This window comes from Microtus pennsylvanicus, chromosome 1 (assembly GCF_037038515.1).
Source record: "Microtus pennsylvanicus isolate mMicPen1 chromosome 1, mMicPen1.hap1, whole genome shotgun sequence".
NCBI classification, from domain to species: domain Eukaryota; kingdom Metazoa; phylum Chordata; class Mammalia; order Rodentia; family Cricetidae; genus Microtus; species Microtus pennsylvanicus.
In genome coordinates, this window is record NC_134579.1 from 156,294,777 (window position 1) to 156,314,766 (window position 19,990).

Genomic DNA, 19,990 nt, shown 5'->3' on the forward strand with positions numbered 1-19,990 from the left:
GTGGCAGTGAAAATGAAGGAGAGACACTAGAGGGAGCTGCTGCAGTGTTAGAAATGCAGTGACAAACCGAATGACCTTAGAAGCCATACCTGCCTCATGACATGGAGTTTGAGGGGTGCCATAGGCCGAGAAAGGCAGGGTTCTATGGAAAGACCTAGCTTGGCTCAGCATCCTTCAGACAAGAGAGTCAAAAGTGTCAACAGTTCAGGAGCTGGATATTGGATTCAAGGGGTGAGTAGACAGTTGTGTTTGATAGAAACACCCATCCAGAGTGCTCATTAGTGGATTCTAGCCATAAACAAAGGGCATCAAGCCTATAGTTCATGATCCTAGAGAAACTAATTAATAAGGTGAACCCAAAGAACAACCTGAAAATTGGAATCAGACAAAAATTTGAGAACAGAGGGCAGGGGGGTAGAAAGAAGGGGAAAGGAGGGTCTGAGGAGAACTTGAAGGAATGGGATAGTTGAGATGGAGGAAAGATATATCTTTACTGAGGAAGCCATTATGGAGTTAGCAAGAATCCTGGCTCTAGAAAAATGCTCAAGAACCCACAGGGATGACCCCAGCTAAGACCCTAATCGATAGAGGAGAGGATATCTGAATTGGCCTTACTCTGTAGTCAGACTGATGATTATCTTAAATATTACCATAGAACTTTCATCCAGCAGTGGAGGGAACAGATGCAAGGACCCACATTGGAGCCCTGGACTCAGTTCCCAAGATCCAGTTGAAGAGTGGAAGGAGTGAGAGTATGAGCAAGGAATTCAAAATCATGAGGGGTTCATCCACTGAGACAGTTTGCTTGAGCTAATATGAACTCACCAACTCCAACTGGACTGGGAGTGAATGAGCATGGGAACACCCAAGCCCCTTTGAAGAGTGTTGACAGTTGGGGCAGACGGTAGGGCCACTGATAGTGACACTGAGATTTGTCTCTAATGCATGTACTGGCTTCTTGGGATCCTATTCACTATGGATGTAAACCTTGCTCAACCTAGATGTAGTAGAGAAGGCCTGGGACTTTACACAGGGCAGAGTGCATGGTCCTCTCTTAGGATTGGAGAGGTTGGGATGGGAGGGTCTGTGGAGGGAGAGGAAGAGGAGCAGGAGGAGTGGGAATTTGGAAAACAGTTTAAATAAAAAAAATCTAAAAATAGAAAGAAGTTCAAAGAAGGAAAAAAGAAGAGAAAGTGGGAAGTAGTCTTCAGTGCATGGGCACAGAAGACCACTTACTAAATATAACCCCAGTAGCACAGACACTGAGAGCAACTATGAATAATTGGGACATCCTGAAACTGAGAAGCTTCAGTTAGGAAAGGACACAGTCAATAAGACAAAAGGCAGCCTACTTAATAGGAAAACATTCACCAATCCCACATCAGACAAAGGCCCGATCTCCAAAATATTTAAAGAACTCAAGAAATTAGACATCAAAATTCTAAATAACCCAATTAAAAATGAGGTACAGAACTAAACAAAAATTCTTTACAGAAGATTCTCAAATGGCCAAAGGACACTTAAGAAAATATTAAACATCTTTAGCCATCAGGGAAATGCAAATCAAATACCTTACACCTGTCAGAAAGGCTAAGATCAAAAGCACCAATGACAGTTTATTCTGGAGATGTGGAGTAAGGGGAACACTCTTTCATTGCTGGCTGGAATGCAAACTACAACTTTGGAAATCAGTATGGCAGTTTCCCACAAAATTGGGAATCAACCTACCTCAGGATCCAGCAATACCACTCTTGGGCACATACTCAAATATGCTCAATTATACTACAAAGGCATTTGTTCAACTATGTTCATTGAAGCATTAATTGTAATAGACAGAACCTGAAAACAACCTAAATGCCCCTTATCCTTAGTTAAAGAAAATGTGGCATATTTACACATTAGAGTACTACTCAGTGGTAAAAAACAATGACATCTTGAATTTTGCATGCAAATGGATGGAATTATAAAACAGTATTCTAAGTGAGATAACCAAGACCCCAAAATACACATATGTCATAAGTGGATACTAGTTATAAACAGAGGATACTGAGTCTATAGTTCATGATCCTAGAGAAGCTAAGTAATAAGGTGAACCCTAAGGAAAACATATATAGATACACCTGGAAAGTCAAAATAGACAAGATGGGCTGACAAAATTGGTAGCATGTGGTATGGGGAGAAGGGAGGGTGGAAGGAGAAGAGGAGGGGAGAAGGGGAGGGATGAGGAAAACATGAAGGAATGGGATAGTCAAGAAGGAGGAAAAACAGAGATGAGAGCAAGAGAAGAGATACCTTGACTGGGGGAGCCATTATAGGGTTAGCAAGAAACCTGGCTCTAGAAAAATTCCCAGGAATCCACAAGGATGACCTCAGCTGAGATCCTAAGCAATAGAGGAGAAGGTGGTCCAATCTTGACTTTCCCTGTAGTCTAACTAATGAATATCTTAAATATCACCATAGAACCTTCATCTAGCAACTGATGGAGACAGAGACTCACATCAGAGCACTAGACTGAGCTCTCAAAGTCCAGTTAAAGAGTGGGAGAAATGAGTATATGAGCAAAGAGCAAGACCATGATGGGTACACCCACTGGAACACTCTACGTGTGCTAGTGGGAGCTCACCAACTCCAGTCAGGCTGGGAAGGAACAAGCTTAGGACCAAACTAGTCCCCTTGAATGTGGTTGACAGTTTCATGACTGGGGCTGATTGAGGGGCCACTGGCAGTAGCACCAGGATTTATCACTACTGCATGAACTGGCCTTTTGGGAACCTAGTCTCTTTGGATGATACCTTGCTCAGCCTAGATATAGTAGGTAGGGCCTAGAACCTTCCCCAAAGCAATGTGCCTTACTGTCTCATGAGGATTGGATGGGAGTGAGGTGGGAAGATAAGAGGAGGGAATTGGAGGAGGGGAGGGAATGGGAACTTGGAATTGTATGTATAATGAAAAAGGATATCTTGTTTTCTCTTTTAAAACAATAAAGAAAAAATTAAATTAATGAAAATGCAAAGATTGAAACAAAAAAATTAAATTGCCCATTTTTAAAAAAATCGTGGATCATGATAATATCTGCCGTTTTGTGGAAGGTGTTTACTAATTGTAAAATAATTATTTCACTATTATTCATTTATTTAATAGCTTAAAATTTAAAATTATGAAGTAATTCATTTCAGATATAACGCTCAGAAGTTTGTCCTAGGTGCAAAACTCTTAATTTACCAGGCATGTAATGAGGATGTTTGGCAGCAGGAGTCACAGGTGTTGAGGCAGTGAAGGTCATGGGATGCTCCACTCCAAAATTAACTGACCTGTGAATTTTTTGTTTGTTTTATTTTTTATTTATTTTTATTTTTTTGTTTGAGACAGAGCTTCTCTGTAGCTTTGGGACCTGTCCTAGAACTAGCTCTTGTAGACCCGGCTTGCCTCTAACTCACAGAGATCCGCTTGCCTCTGCCTCCCTAGTGCTGGAATTAAAGGCGTGGACAAGTACCGCTCAGCTGACCTGTGAATTCTTAAGCAAAATTTCAACAAACCAATCCTAATGGATTTAGGTTTCCAGCTGCAAAAGGGCATGAAGCTGCATGCAACTATCTGCTGGCTTCTGTAATCAAGCAGTTTGTGGGTGTGTGGTGGAGCCGCTGGGAGCTTGGCGCTGGGAGCTGGTAAAATTGCAATCCACAGACAAGCATACTGAACTTGGAGAAGGTACTGGGGGATGTGTGGGTGGGTGGGTGGGTGGCTAGGCGCACTGTTCTGGAATGTAGGAGGCATGGCATGCTGTTTTCAGACTGTGGGCAGCAGAGCACATCCTTTTGTTTTTTTGTCTAAACAAAAAGTTGGGTCAATGCAGTGAGTGCAAAAGCCTTTATGGCAAGTGTTAGCCACAGGTTAATGCAACATGGAGTCAGGAGCCAGTAGTGGCCCGGTTTGACCAAACTAATGCTCAATGGCTAATGGAGCTGGCATAGAGGGGAGTAACCTGAGCAGCAGTGGAGCGTGGGATGCATGCCAGCAGCTGTATGATGGAGGAAGGTCATTGGTTAATTAATAAAGAAACTGCTTGGCCCTGATAGGTTAGAACATAGGTGGGTGGAGTAAACAGAACAGAATGCTGGGAGGAAGAGGAAGTGAGCTCAGACGCCATGCTCCCCTCTTCTGGGGCAGATGCGATGAAGCTTGGACCCAAGATGGACGTAGGCTAGAATCTTCCTGGTAAGCGCACCTTGGTGCTACACACATTAATAGAATTGGGCCAGGCAGTGTTTAAATGAATACAATTTGTGTGTTGTTATTTTGGGACATAAGGTAGCCAGGCGGTCAGGAGCCAGGCTGTGGGAAGAGGCCCGCAGCTCCCACTACAGAATGGCTGCCCAATGTGTGGACAACTGCATCCATAAAAATCCTGAGAAAGCTTGGGAAAGAATAGAGTAAAGCATGTTTTCTTGGTAGCAGCAATTTCTTGGATCTGCTCTGGTTGCCAGAGGCAAGCAAGTACTCTCACCTAAGAGAGGCTTCCTGACTCAGCTTTAGCTGCAAAACCTTGCAGCTCTTAAGAGGTCCTGCCATGGAACACTTAAATGGTGTTGATAAAAGCTGACTGAATGCTTGCTTGTTTTTAGCTGCAGCATGAAAAAAGTTGTGTTGTTTTAAAATGCCAGCTTTCTGGGCTGTCCTGCCAGGGCAAACTCTGACTGTTTGAGGCAGGAGGGCCAGCTAAAGAGAAAGGACTCGAGTGTTGTCTGTGGACCTACTGTTGCAGCTTGCTTGCTGGCAGGGACCCTGAAAGGCCGTAGACTTGTGGCAATAAACATGGCTACAGCCGATATCTCCTGCCATGAGGCTGGAAAGCTAAGGAATGGGCTGGATCTAGCCGTCAAAGCCACGGCTTTAGTCCTAATGATATTGCTTGGTAAATTAAAGACTCATGTGGTCACAAAAAGAGAAATATTCAGTAAAAGAAAGATTCACAGTTGAAGAAAATGTTTAAATGATTTACAGTGTGTTAAAAATATATGCAGGCTAAAAGTTGAAGTTCTTAAAGTAAAAAACAAAAAAAAGGGAGAAAGAGAGTAGTTAGGTGTTGTAGGACAAACCTTTAATCCAAACACTTGGAAGGCAAAGGGAGATTGGCCTCTGAGACTTCAATGTGTGGTAGCACACATCTTTAATCCCAATGCCTGGGAGGCAGAGACAGGTGGATCTCTGAGAGTTCAAGGACAGCCTGGTCTACAGAGTTATTCCAGGACAAAGATATACAGAAAACCTGTCTCAAAAAGTAAAAATAAACAAAATAGAGTTAAAATAAAGCTGCACAAAGATGGAAAATAAATAGAGAATTTTGATACTGTATGCTATTTTGCTCTCTTTGAATTGTTTTAATGGTGAGGAAGAAACAATATCTGCTAAAAGATATTTGTTTATAAATGCTGCTGGACGAATCCAACATAGATATTTTGAAAATACCTTGACTTTAAAATTTGGATCTAAGGACATGATGCTTTGGAAAGGAGTTTCTTCTTTTGTTTTCACAGAGGATGCTTCGGTGTGGTATGATAGACCACGCCCTCCTGAAGGTGGCTGAGAACACTTTCAGAAAATTACTTCACTCAACTGCTTACTGAGATGAATCTACCACACAGGTTATACCATGAAAGACCTGAATAACAGCGCCCCCATTCAGCAAGAAGCAGTTTGGAGACAAAAAACTACGTCCATATTCCCAAATATTGCTTGTAAATGTTCTTTTAGATTTAAAGGGGGGTATGATATAGGTATGAATAATTTGCATTGATATGGATTTTGCTTTAGTGATTTAAATTTAACGTCAATTTTATTATATGTATATGTGCTTCTGATCTTGATTAAGGTATTGTGATTGTGTAGTTCATTTAAAAATGTAATGTATATAGGTTGTTAATGGATAATCATTAATAATAGTCAAGTTTGTAGTCATGTTAGTTAGATTTTCTAGATATATATAGAGATATATTTCAGTTAGATCAGCATTCTTCATATGTTTCAAAGACTACGGAATATGCTATTTAATGTTTTAATAACTTAGGGTTTTTCATGACAATGAGACATGTCTGCTCCTGGAAACACCAATCTACTTCAAGAAGAAGATGGGCATCAAAGAAGATCCTTATGGAATTTGATAGCCATTTGGGCAAGAAACTGCTCTTGCCTTGACTATTGCATAAACTGGACACAGAGAACCTGCAGAGAGAGGACTACTGAACTTGCCTAAAGGTGAGATGATCTTTCGGGGTTCCTGATTCATGGAACCCCGAGACATTCTGCAGGACACAACAGATAGTGACTGAACTGATTTTGAAATTTCCTGCTTCATGGAAATGTCTCTGGATACTATGGGCCTGAAGGCTGAAGATATATGCCCCAATGGTACAGAGAAACTTTGGGTGACTGTCAAGGCAGTGAGATGTCTCTGTCATTTCTAGAGTTTGAAAGTTGCTTACTTCTTGTTTGCAACATTACTTGATGTGGCAATTTCAGCTCTCGTTTTGTGAGTAAAAAATTTTTCTGAAAGGTTTCTAGCTAATAAGTACCAGAACTGTTTATGAGTGTCTTCATCGTATACCCAAAGAGACAGACTGAGGAGCTTTTTGCTTCCTTATGGTTTTTGATGAGTGACACCAGTTTTGGACATCACAGAGACTATAAAGGTCTGATGTTTGAATGTTTTACAGAAAAATCTGCACATCTCATGGGACTCGGGGTCACTATATGTGGCAATCTTTACATCTCATTGCATAATAGTCTTTCATTCTCATCAGGACCCTTTTATTTCTCAGATAGTTATATACTGCCCATTAGCCTTATTAAATAACCATCATTGCTTTTTGGAAGAGAACTCATGAGTAGAATTGTTCAGACACACTAATATCTGAGCAGAACAAATATAGAAAGTGGTGAGTTGTCTGTTTTTGTTTATTTTTAAAGTATTTCTGAGATTATATAATAATTACATTTTGCTTTTAACATTTCTCTCTCCAAACTGTCCTATATAATCTTCTTTGCTCTACGTTAAACGAGTTGCCTCTTTGTTCAATAATTGTTATTCTATCACAAATACCCTATACATTACAGATTTGCAACATAAGGATTGTCTTTATGACCTATATCTCAGAGATGTTATTGAAAATTCTCCGAATTTGATCTTGACAGTCTCCTATGGTATTCTCTCTTGCTTGGTTGTTCCTAGCCTGTACACAGGCTGCAAACTTAGGCCCATGTAATATATGACCATGCATAGTACAGATCATTTAGTTTTTCTGTTAGTGGTGCTAGTTTGAAGGAAGCTCAGGAAAGAACTTCAAAACAGGCACCTAGACCCAAGAAGTTAAGGACAGACCATGGGGAATGCCTATTATTTACTTGCCCCAATTGATTTACTCAGATCACTTTTTATATTATTCAGGTTCACATGCCCAGGGATGGCACTGACCACAGTATGTTGAGCCATTCAACAAATGGAATGGTATTATTTTCTCAACTGAGGTTCCCACTTCTCTGATGACTCTAACCTAACCAACACAATTGATAACTTAATTACTTGACTCACAATCACATTGATATTAACCAATAAAATTTATTTGCTCATGTATTACTAATATCTTACTTTAACATTGATATAAGGAAAAACATTGCAACATTTTGTAATTTTTATTGAGTATTAGAAACTATTTTTACATAAAAATACAGTTTCCCCTCTTCACTCTCTTCCAATTCCCTTCCACCACCTCCTTTCAATCCCCATTTACTCCTCCACCATCAACATTCAGGAAAAGAAAGGCCTCCTAATGGGAGTCTATACAGTGTGGCATATGAAGTTTAGAAAGAAGCAAGCTCCTCACTCCCTGCATCCATGCTGAGTGAAACATCTCAACATAGGTAACAGGTTCCAAAAAGCCAGCTCATGTGCCTGGTACCACTGATAGAGGACCCACAAATAGACCAAGATTCACACCCACATTCAGAAGCTCTTGGGCAGTCCCTTCTAGGTTCCCTATCTGTCAGTCCAGAGTCTGTGAGCTACCATTAGCTTGGGTCTGCTGTCTCTGTAGCATTTCCTGTCATTATCTTGACCTCTCTTGCTCATATAATCCCTTCCCTCTCTCTTCAACTGTACTCCTAGAGCTTGGCCCAAAGCCTTGCTGTAGATCTCTGAATCTGCTTCTGTCCATTATTGGCTAAAAGCTCTATGATGATGATTATGGTAAGTTAAACAATGGAGTATTAATCAGTGATAAACAATGGAGGGGATGAGTGATGGGACCATGAGTGTTTGGGATTGCTAAGTTGCGGGAGGGACAAAAAGGAAAACAATGAAAGAGATATAATGATAGAGGTGGCCATTATGAGCTTACGAAGAAACCTGGTGCCAGGAGACTCCTAGGAATCCACAAGGATTTCCCCAGCTAAGACTCCTAGCAATACAGAAAAGGGTATCTGAACTGGTCTTTACCTATAAGCAGTCCAACTTTTAAAAGTCCATTAGTCTTAGAAAATTTCAGTATTTTAAAATTACAAATCTCTTTAAAATCTCAATGTTTCCATAAATGTCCAATTTTTCCAATTCTGTTGTCAGTAAAATAAAAATGGCATACATTTTAATATGTAAGGGTAAACATACACTTTCTCTGTAGTAAGATTTAGCTGCTCTCCATGACCCTTTTATGCCTTAAAAATCAGTAGAATGTGAGAGACTCAAAAAGTGGCAAATTAAGCATGCAGCATGATATATAGACTTTGCCCATTTTGGAACAGAGATTCTACATGCTGACCATTTATAAATTCTCACAGAACCTTTCTTTCCCATAAGTCTCTTTTTTAATTTCACAGCCTCAGCTAACCAACAGCTACTGAACCAGAAAACAAAGATTTTACTTCAGTAGTGCAAGTCTCTTATACATATGAATTGGTTCTTCATCTCTAGATGTTCAGAATAAGAGATTAGAATTACAAATAGTATAAGAATAACCATGATAATAGCTCTGCTACCTTCTTAAACTTTACAAACTAGGCTTCCTTAATCTGTACTCTTCCTTGCATAATCCTCCAAATTTCCATAGAAGCTAATTGGATTATATGTAAGCAATGGGACAATCATGGTTTTATAGTTTTTGTATTACATTAATTTGTATGATATGTTTTTCATTGTGTTCCATGTGATTTGGGACACATTTCCTCCAAATAATCAGAGGACACTGGATTCTTCTCTAAATCTTTATATCATATGTTCTTTAATTTTTTTATAGCATTAATTACTCAGATCTTCTCTGGACCTCCTTTTTTGCACACCTATTTTTCAGCACTGAAAAGGGATTCTTTATTTAAAAACCAGTGTATCCATAAACAGCTGTAATTGTTTCAAGATTCAATATTTAAGAATTTTATTTTATTCAACCTATTTCTATCATGTTAAAGTATCCAGAGTGTGTTTGATTCAATAGTCATTTTTTTGTCATAATAGTGTTTTATTTGTCTTTAGAAAGGAAATTGCTCTATGGTAAAGAGTTATCAGTTCTGAAAGAATACAACTTAGTCAAAGTACTTAAACTTGCTGTGACTTGGAGAATAGTAACACTTTTGAGTGATCACTAATGATTTGTCTATTATATAGATATTCTTTTAATGACAATTATAACTATGTTCAGCATCTTTTATAGGTTGATTTTATCTTGTAGCTCTTCAATAGACAGGGTTTCAAAAGATATCTTTGTGTATAAATAACATCATTTAATACTTGTAAAAAAGAAGATAGTATGAACATTCCAATTGCAACAGATCCCTTGTGTTCAGCATTCTTAATCTCAATGGAATGGAGAGAGGCATGTGCATACAAGCCTTTGGCTACTTCTAATATTATGTCCCAAAGAAAAGACAGTGGCATACATAAACTTAAATGCTTTGCCTGAGATGAATACAATACTTTTGTTTCCTCCTGTATTAAAACCATTTGTTCATCCAATCCATAGACTGACACTGTCTTTGTCTTCCAATGATATTGTTAATACAGAATAATACAGACATTTCAAATCAAAATCTATGTATAAGACATAAAAATAACCATGAACAAATCCAGAAAAATTATTTCCTAATAACAGTTTTTAACAGTGTTTCCTTCTATCAAACTCAACCTATGCCTAGATAGCTCAACCAAGCACACTGTGGAAACTGACTTTGAAGATCTGAGATAAAACTCATTAATTTAACTCAGTAAGTAGTATATAAGAATACTAGATATTATTTATCTAGAATATAGCAGCAACTCTCTCAATTCAGGTCTGCTGTTGATCAGATTAAGATGACTTTCAGCAAAACTCAAATGCTTCTGAGGTATTACCTTAGCTAGATAAGAGGCATCCTTCATTAATTTCATGTTGATATTCATTAATTTCATGTTGATATCTCATGTGCATAAATGACTATACAAATAAATAAGATATCAAAATGAATGATCCAAGAGCCTTTGAGAGAATTATTTGATTTTGATATTACTTATCTAGAATAGACAGAATCTGAGCAAAATGAAATCATGACTCATAAGAAAAGGGCACAAAGTGGGAAAACACATAGAAATGAAGCTTGTGAAGATTACCAACCACCAGTTGGCCTTATATAAAACAGCAATGAAACCTTGTAAAATGGAAGAGAGGGTATAAAAAACAATAAAAGTAGTCACAAGAATCAGAATGCTCTGGGTGGCTCTAGACTCAGGAGAGATTCTGATGGAAGTTTGATTGCGCCGGATGTATTGAATCAGCTGTTTGTGTCTATGAAGAATGGCAATCATGGAGCCGCTTGACCAGATGATGAATAGAGAAAACAGGACTTCAGGGAATACCAATAATGCTATGTACAGTAATTCTACAATTTTTTCACGTCCCAAAGCGGAGCAGAATGAAAAATCCCTTTTTTCTGTTGTATTTTTCTGACTCTGTTTGATATGCACAAGGACAGGAAAAATGAAATTTATGGCACTGTATAGGGCCCAGCAGAAAGAAATAGTGAAGCCAATGTGATTTGGAAATTTGAATTTAATGTTCTTCCAAAATGAATTATGTGGACTGATGGTGATGGCCTGGTAGACACTCAAGAGGCAGGTAGTTCCCATAGACATGCTTCTACCAAGTCTTTGAATATACAAGAAAAGCTTGCACATGAAATCACTAAAGAACAGTTTCATCCCAAAAGCTGCCATTGTATGGGGCACCCCTTTAGAAAGAATGATCAAAAAGTTGGCTGTGATTAAATGTGTGAGGATCAAATCTGTGGGCTTCAATGTGTGTTCATTATAGTAAATAATTAGATATTTGGAAAGAAGAGAGATGTTTCCCAGAATTCCAAAAGTACTTTGTGTTAAGAATATTATTATTATTGCAAAATTCTTCAAATCCATCTTGTCATTTAGCAAAATATTCTAAAATAATAGCAATAATTACATCTCTGAGCAAAATGATGAGTTCAAGATTTTATTGCTTAGGATGCCAATATGAGAGAACCACTTGAGTTCAGGGGAAGAAAGCCAATGAGTGCTGCAAAGCATTATTCTGCCCAAAATCTCATATATCTTGGCAAAAATAATAACTGTCATCATGATTGTTATAGTCTGCAAAAGCACATATTTATAAAGTAAATATCCAGGTATCATTCTTAGAATATCCAAAATTTAAAATACAGCATTTTTATTGTGAGGTATCAATGACTCTCCTCTGAAGATGAAGAGAACACTAAATTGCCCATTTTTGGATAAACTTTGACAACCACTCATAACATAAAAGAAGAGATTTCCATCAACATCTTTGTGAGGTAACGAATCCATTCTGAGATTATTTATCTAAAATTCAAATAAAAATAAAAATATTGTAAAAACAATGTATGTATTTCTCAATGCATCAGCAATAAAATATTTATTGCCAATCATATAATATACTGATTGTAAGATTCAAATATCAAATTGGATGATGTTATTTTGAAATTCATTTTCTCCTCATTCTCTAGCATGCAAGCTATACCTACAAATAAACATTTAACAAGAAATTTTCATTGAAAAAGTGTGAGTTAGAAGAAAAGTACCTTGAATGTATTTGAAGGACTGCTGGTATTTTTCTATGATAGATGTTATTCAACCTACATAAAGTCAAGCATGAAACACCCATTAAGATTAATAATGATGACAAAAAAGATTAAAACAACATGGTTTTCTATGAATCATTTATAATGTAATGATCTTTGAACTCTTTTTGATAAAGAAACAGGTACAAAGAATGACAATCATCAGAATATACTTTCTCACAGGAGTCAGTTGAAATTCTAACATTGTTGGCATCATTTTTACTCATCCTCATAGAGTTTATGGTTTGCTGTGATTACTGAATACCAACAAAGTGATGATGTTGATGAATCCATTAACACCAGATCTTGCAGAACAAGAAAATAATGTGTAATAATTGGAAATATCTAACATGAGACTTGCCAAACCCTGGAGACACCCAGAAAGACAGTTACCTGGAAGTGAAATACACATCATATTAGAAAACCAGGTGTAATGGCCTTAGTTCATATTCAGAAGAGAAAAGGTAGAGGTGATATTCAGAAGAATCAGTTCTTCCAGAATTCCATCTTCATCTTGGGGGTCCCAGGATTCTTCTTATTTTTCAATTCCTAGAATTGTTTTACCAGTTTCCCATGATTTTTGCCTTTAGATGCTACAGAAAATTTAGGATTCTGAAGAAAGCACTCAGTGTGGTGACATTTATCCATTAACTGAAATCACATATTCTCACTGATGAAAACTAACTTAAGGCTTTATTATAAGAAGAGGCTCCCTGCAGTTAAATTTTAAAACTGAAAACAGAATTTGCAATTGTTCTTATAACATCTTCTGTGATTTCATTGATATTTGATATGAAAGATGGTGTTTTGTTCATTGACAAGACAAAATCTTAGGGATTATTTGGTCAATGATTGTCAAAATTCATAACAGAAGTAGGGAGAGTTGAGAAATGGGAATCCAGAAAGGATTCATTTAACAAGTCATATTGTGTAGGACTCAACTTTGAAATGTTTTCAAAGTCTCAGTCCATGCATATATTGATTCATAATTTGTAATTCAATTTCAAATATAACTTTCTGACATTATAAAGCAAATCAGTGTTAACTTATAATCCAATGCATATAAACTACCCTCTTAAAAATTTAATTTCATGAATTCAAAGAATACTCAGTATTTACTTTTCACCAGATAATATTTTATATTCCATGAGCAAAACACTGTGAACTTACCCAGACAAATTGTTGAACAATGTTACATTGACATTTGAAACATGAAAAGTAATAAGCAACAATACAGAATGTTATACAAATAAATTTATTACTGTGATAGGTAGTTCAGTCAGTACACTGTGTCCTGTACATATGGAATTGATTCAGTTTCTAGAATTCACATTAAAAGTTATAGCTGAGGTGCTACACACTTGAATCTGAGCAATGAGGAGGCATGGACAAAAAGATTCCTGGATTTACCAGTCAACTTAGCGAACACTAGAGTTCTTGGCCAGGGAGCATCTGCCACAATTTGGCAAAAAAAAAGGAAAAGGAAGAAAAAGTAGTGTAGATGCCAGAGCAGTTAAGAACACCACAGGAAGGTTCATACAACTAACAAACCTGTAATCATAGGTAATCAAAGAGACTGAATCAACAACCAGCTTCATGGGAATGACCTAAGTATTCTGCATACATGTTACGGTTGTGTAGATGGGTCCTCTTAGAGGACTATTAATAGTGGGAACAGGGTCTTTCTCTGGCTCTTTTATTGGATTTCAGTACCCTACTCCTTATACTGGATTACCTTGCCCAGCCTTTATATAAGGGAAGGTGCTTAGTCTTACTGTAATTTGATATGCTACATTTTATAGATCCTCACTAGTTACCCTTTCTAGGAGGGAGATGGATGAAGAGAAGATTCAAGGGTGTGAGAGAGAAAGAAAGAGGGACTGTGGTGGGAGGATGGGGGAGGCTCTGGCAGTATGTAAAATAAAGAGATGGATAATAAAAAGAAGGTAAAAAAGGTCTGAGGAACAACAGCATATTGTCCTCAGACCATAAACACATACACCTAATTAGGCAGACACATGAATGCAGATACATATACACATGCACACATACATTACACAAAAGAAATAAAAGTATTATTGATTTCAGGTCAAGACTTATATTTGCATAAGACTATAATTAACCAAACTATTTATTTATAAATCAAAATTATAAGCAACACTAAATACATTACAAATGAAGCATCAGAATATATAAGAGACTATGCTCTGAAAATTTGAGCTATGAAGATTATTTTGAGTTATGAATTCAGACAAATCATAGTATCTTTGCCACTTAGCCACAAACCTCTCTCAGTTTCAACATAAGTAATGAAATACGAAAAGCACCTCTCAATAATGAGTGTAGTTTTGCCATAATAACAAACTAATGGAAATGGCATAAGAGATTGCTTCTAACTGAGCACTGTGCATGTTTTACAATGACAGTCACTTTCCTTTCAACACTGTGCTCTCACATTCAAGAGTAAGAGTAGTATGAGCAGTAAAAAACAGTGACTTTAGCGTAGTCACAGCTCCTGGCTGGGTCATAAATGCAGTGTTACATTATAATGTTCTTTATTCTAGAAAACATACTTCGTTCAAGAGTTAGATGATTTTTATAGTCTAGTACAATCTTTAGTATAAATATAAAACCATTTTTCTCAACTATAATAGTCATACAAAACAGTATCAATAATTCATGTACAGTGTTTACAGTGAAATATTAATGGCCTAATTGATATAATCCTTAAATGTATTTGAAATCAGATTTTATTATGAGTCACAATTTCCAAAACTTAGGATCAAAACATCATTAAATAATATTAGTTATGTACAAGCTCAGGAAAGAGCTCTTTTTGGTTGCTCTTATGAGGGTACAGAAAGTCTTTATTTGAATTGACAGAATTTTTTCTATGTCTGTTTTTACCCCAGAATTCATTGTCCATATTTGAACACTTACCAAATTGCCCTTCTTTTCTGATCTGTCTTTAAGGCTGAAATACAAATGCTCACTTGCCTCCTGCTTTCTCGGGAACCTTTTTCAGTGTGCAACTCCTAACATCCTGACAGGCAGCATTGTGGATAAGTACAGCATCTCAAAGCCAAGATAAAGGTGAATATCTCTGTGACCTCATGTCCCTTCTGATCTAAAATCTTCATTTTATCTGCAGTGGGAATAACAGTGCTGGCTTTGGGAGAATGGAATCTGAAACATTTTTTCTGGTTGCTAATTGCCAAAAGCAATCATGAGTTTCTTGTGAGTGTCTCCAGAGGTAGTGTGTACTTGGGAGAGCCTCTTACTTTTCCATTATTCTTGAAGGGTGAGGAGAAGAAAAGTTTCAGGCAGCACCAGTTTCTACAATCTAAGAGTCTTACATAAACTTTCTGTCCATTTGGATTTCATCCTGTACTGGGTTCTTTCTTTTTGTAATAGGAGCAGCGGGGCTGTGTCCCCAGCACCCCGGCCGCCTGGCTAGCTTATGCCCCAAAATAACAGCACACAAATTGTATTCATTTAAACACTGCTTGGCCCATTAGCTCTAGCCCTTACTGGCTAATTCTGATATCCCGATCAACCCATCTCTAATAATATGTGTAGCAACGGGCTTACCAGGACAGATTCAGCATGTCTGACCTGGCGGCTTACTTCATCACGTGCGTCTGCCCGGGAAAGGGGAGCATGGTCTCTCTCTGAGGTGTCTGCCCCCGAGAGGAGAGCTGTAGAGTCTGAGCTCACTTCCTCTTCCTCCCAGCATTCTGTTCTGTTTACTCCTCCCACCTATGTTTTAACCTATGAGGCCAAGCAGTTTCTTTATTACTTAACCAATGACCTTCCTCCATCACTTTCTCCAAAAGTTAAGCTATTTATTTTCGTATTTATTTTATTTATCATAATTTATTTCTTGCCATACAGCTTCCCTATTTTTTACAGCACTAAGAAGATCAAAGATAGTCATCAACTTATAGTTATGTAATCAAATATCAGTAAGGGAAAAACTTGATATCATAATCTTTATCAGATATCAATGCCAAGTTTTGGTACACTTTTTAAATTCCAGCCTGCTAGTAAAACTTAAATCATTAACCCCAAATTAACAGACTGTCTGAACATAGCCCTATTCTTAAATGAATTGCATGTAACTCTCCCTTACAAATAATTTTACGTTTTCATCAAATGTCTCATGAAGTCATACTATCTTCTCATTCTAGAAGAATTGAATGGAACTGAAAAAATATATTAATTTTAAAAAGAACTTTCATGGTTAAGCAAACATAACACAAATATCTTTAGCTTTAACATTATCTTTCTTCTCTTAAGCATACCCCTATCACAGTTTTAGATGACAGAAATGTTAGAAAGATTCAGTTCACATTAGCCTACATCACTTTTTGTTCATCCATAGCACTTAGCTCCCCAAACTCACTGAGATTCTAAAATTTACCAGAGTAAGGAGGAAGCAGAGTTAACTCTTGGTCACATCCTAGGAAAGGATGATTGGATAAAATTAGCCAAGGGAAAATGGAGGCAATGGAGAGTGCAGGCAATGTCGTTGCAAATAATGAATGAAAATTATTTTCTCTAATCATGTGCTCCACCACTAATGCACACTTCAGCATAAGCAGTTTATCTGAAAAGACACAGAACACTGATATGCTATTGCAGGGAATTAAGAACTCTGTAGTGTTAAAAAAGATATCAGTGTATCATCTTGGTCCATGCAACAATGTTGCTGGTGACTACACATCCACTGAGGGCTGTTGCTCATTTGCAAGCATATTGAGTGGTGTGATGTTTACAAAAAGTATTGGTTGAATAAGCTGGGAAATTTCATACTCTTGTACACACTGGGAGTCTGAGGTGATATTCTTAACAGCCCTCAGTTTTTTATACAGACATCCAATTCAACTATAAGAATTCACTACCCCAGAAAATATCCGGTAGGATTTCCACCTACCTAAAGTTCTAGGTAGAGGGAAGGATGTAAGTCAAGATATTGACAAAGAGTTTGAGGTACAGATGTGATCTATGGCAGCCTATAAATTGGCAATAAGTTAATGGAGGCCAGAGTAACAAGTAAGTACAAGAAGCAGAGGAGAAAGTAATACTTGAGATGTTTGAAGATTTTTCTTAAACTTCAAATTAATTTTGAACAAAACACGCTTCCATGTTCATTTTAATAAAATACAACTTTTGCTTTCTTTATAAAATGACAAATGTATAAATACTATATTATCTTATATTCATTAAATGTGTACAATTAAGATTATCCAGGCCTTAGAATATTCAGTTTTTATAGCCTGAGAATAGGAGGATGATTTGGAAATCTCAGGTCTAAAAGATCACTAATTTCCATGATTTAGGAAGGAGGAGGTAAGTGTTAGGCATCTTACAATTGGACAAAAATAGAAATGGGATACTGAAAGTATGGAAAACTCATGGTGAGTGGCAAATGTACAGCTGTCAGATCTACTGGACTAATCCATGAGGGTTTGGATCTGCCACATGGAGAACCCATTTTGCTGAGTTGCAGAACACTTTTCTTTTGGATGAATCACTGTCAATTCTGTAGAGATCTTGAGAAACCATGGCATTTCTCACTCCAATAATACCTCATCAGTTTAAATCTGACTTTTCCTGTGGGGCAGCCAGATACCTCTCCCCATACCACAAAACCATATAGTGTGAAGCCATTCACTAAGTCAAATCTTTGTTCTTATAAAATAATCTACATAAAACTAGTTGGCCACAACTTCTTTTATTAACAGAACTCAAACAGCTGACTCAGGAAGGTATAATCTACTGCTCTTCTGCTCTAACAGAACAAATTATTAATATTTTATATTTACCCCCCACCTTGGTTTCAATTAATATAAGATGATAGCCCAGAAAATTAACTGTTTGTACAGAAAAAAGGCCTGAGTTGCTAAAACTAGCTTCAGAGAAAAAAAAAATTCTTTCTTGGGCACCTTGCTAGAGTCAAAATCAAAGTCCCCAAATGAGATTCCTTTTAACTCAACCAACTAAACGTTAATGCAAATCAGGCACATTGTTTCCCTTCCAGGCCATTGCTACATTTACCAATGCTGTGTTCCCAGCCACCAAAGATATTCAAGTGGAAATGGTGCTCATCAATCAGAAATACCAAACCTGTGAGAACAGAATATAATGCTCAATCAATGGAAAATTTGAAGCCTAAGGGCTGGCTGTAAGGGATTCAGAGAAGTATTGAAAGAAAATATCTTGAAGAATACACTCTGTTTTGAAGAACTGAGTATAAGGATCTCAACTCACATTCAGTGTATAGAAGAAACACATACTTACAGGTCCTATGGGCATATGGTATGGTTGCCCATTTTGTGTTTTTATGGAATTTGTGTATGCATAAAAATGAGTGTTTCTGTGCCAATTTGTATTTCACATGGGTTTTTTATTTCTTCTTTGTTTTGTTTTAATATGGTTTGTTTGTTCTTGTGGTATATTACTGTTTTAAGATTGCTTTTTTGTACTCTAATGAGAGATAGAAAAAGTGTGGATTTGGGTGGGAGGATAGAAAAGAAAATGTGGAAAGGGAAGCAGAATCATTATATTGTTCCAAAAAAATATTTTCAATGATTTTATATGGAAAAGGAGCTGTGATAAAACTCCCATATCTGTTATCACTCTCAGTTATATGGACCATCCCTAATCCCCAATTCCTAGAGTCACTTTTCCAAATTTCACTGACTGACATTACATTTCATAGCCTCAGGTCCTGCACAGTAGCATGTACTCAGGTCACCTCAATTGAAATCTAGTATTATCATGATGAGTGTTTCCTAAATTTTGACTGTGTCAAGAGGATTCTTTAGAAAAATGTCCTCTATGATTCATCATTGTGATACAAATAATTCTTGCTGATTTATATGGATAGAAATTGCATACCATAGGCTTCCATTACAGAGATTTAGCATAGATTTACATAGCTTCTGGTAGGTATTAGGAAATAGTCCTTCCCAGAGCAAATTTGCACTAATTATAAACTTGATTCTGTTCATATCTCTTGGGTGATGTGGACTCAGTAGTAAATTTGCCTGAGAACCAACTTTGTTATGTCTTTTCCTCCTCTCTTGAGTTAGTGGTGGTTTTCAGGGTAGACATTTTTTTTTCTGGCAACATACCTGGCATGAATCTGTCTTGAATATTTCCTTACCTCAGAGTTGCCATGATTTACTAAGAATTCTTCTAATAGACTCTACAGTCTGGATGTAGTCTCGACCTTTCTCCTTGCCATTGGATCCTGTGAGGGTATTGAGTTGGATAACTTTCCTTTAGGACATCACCAAATTTAGGACTCCCCTTCTATCTGGACTCAAAGAGGTGTGGGTGGCACGGGAACTTTCTCTTTAATAATTCATCTGATATTCAGAAAAAATTTTCCTCTGCTTTATTTGAATTTTTACTACATCTTTTCTCAACTAGTATACATCTTTAGACATTAGTATTTACTCAGACCCCTGAACGTCTTGATTAAGCTCTTAGAGTGAAATGTAAAACCCGAACAAAAATATTTACATCTACAGGACAGTGAATCAAAGTGTAGATCTGACATCATATTAAACAGAGCATGGGGCAGGGGAAGCATCTGAATCAAGAGATTGTGATTTATGGCTCTGTGACCCTCATTTATCTCCCTTCAGAACTGCAATCTTCATTTCAACTGCAATGGTGGTAGCAATATTGGTTTTGGGAGTCAAGAAGTGTTTTGAATTGTTTTTAAAGTGGTAATTCCTAAAGTCGACAGCATTAATAATACAAACCCAGAGACAGATATTGGGGTACAAGCTCAAGATCAGAAAATCAAAGCAGAAAAACAGAGTCCTCAACGTGA

General features: G+C 37.1%; 2 protein-coding genes across 2 annotated transcripts in view; one reads left to right on the forward strand and one right to left on the reverse strand.

Annotated features, from left to right (window-relative positions):
- The window catches only part of LOC142832944 (uncharacterized), a 776,034-nt gene that overhangs the window by 267,391 nt on the left and 488,653 nt on the right, over nucleotides 1-19,990 (forward strand). The gene's annotated exons all lie outside the window — the stretch shown is intronic.
- LOC142837645 (vomeronasal type-1 receptor 4-like) lies at nucleotides 10,529-11,425 on the reverse strand. The gene has a single exon (XM_075952849.1). The coding sequence runs from the start codon at nucleotides 11,423-11,425 to the stop codon at nucleotides 10,529-10,531; it is 897 nt and encodes a 298-aa protein (XP_075808964.1).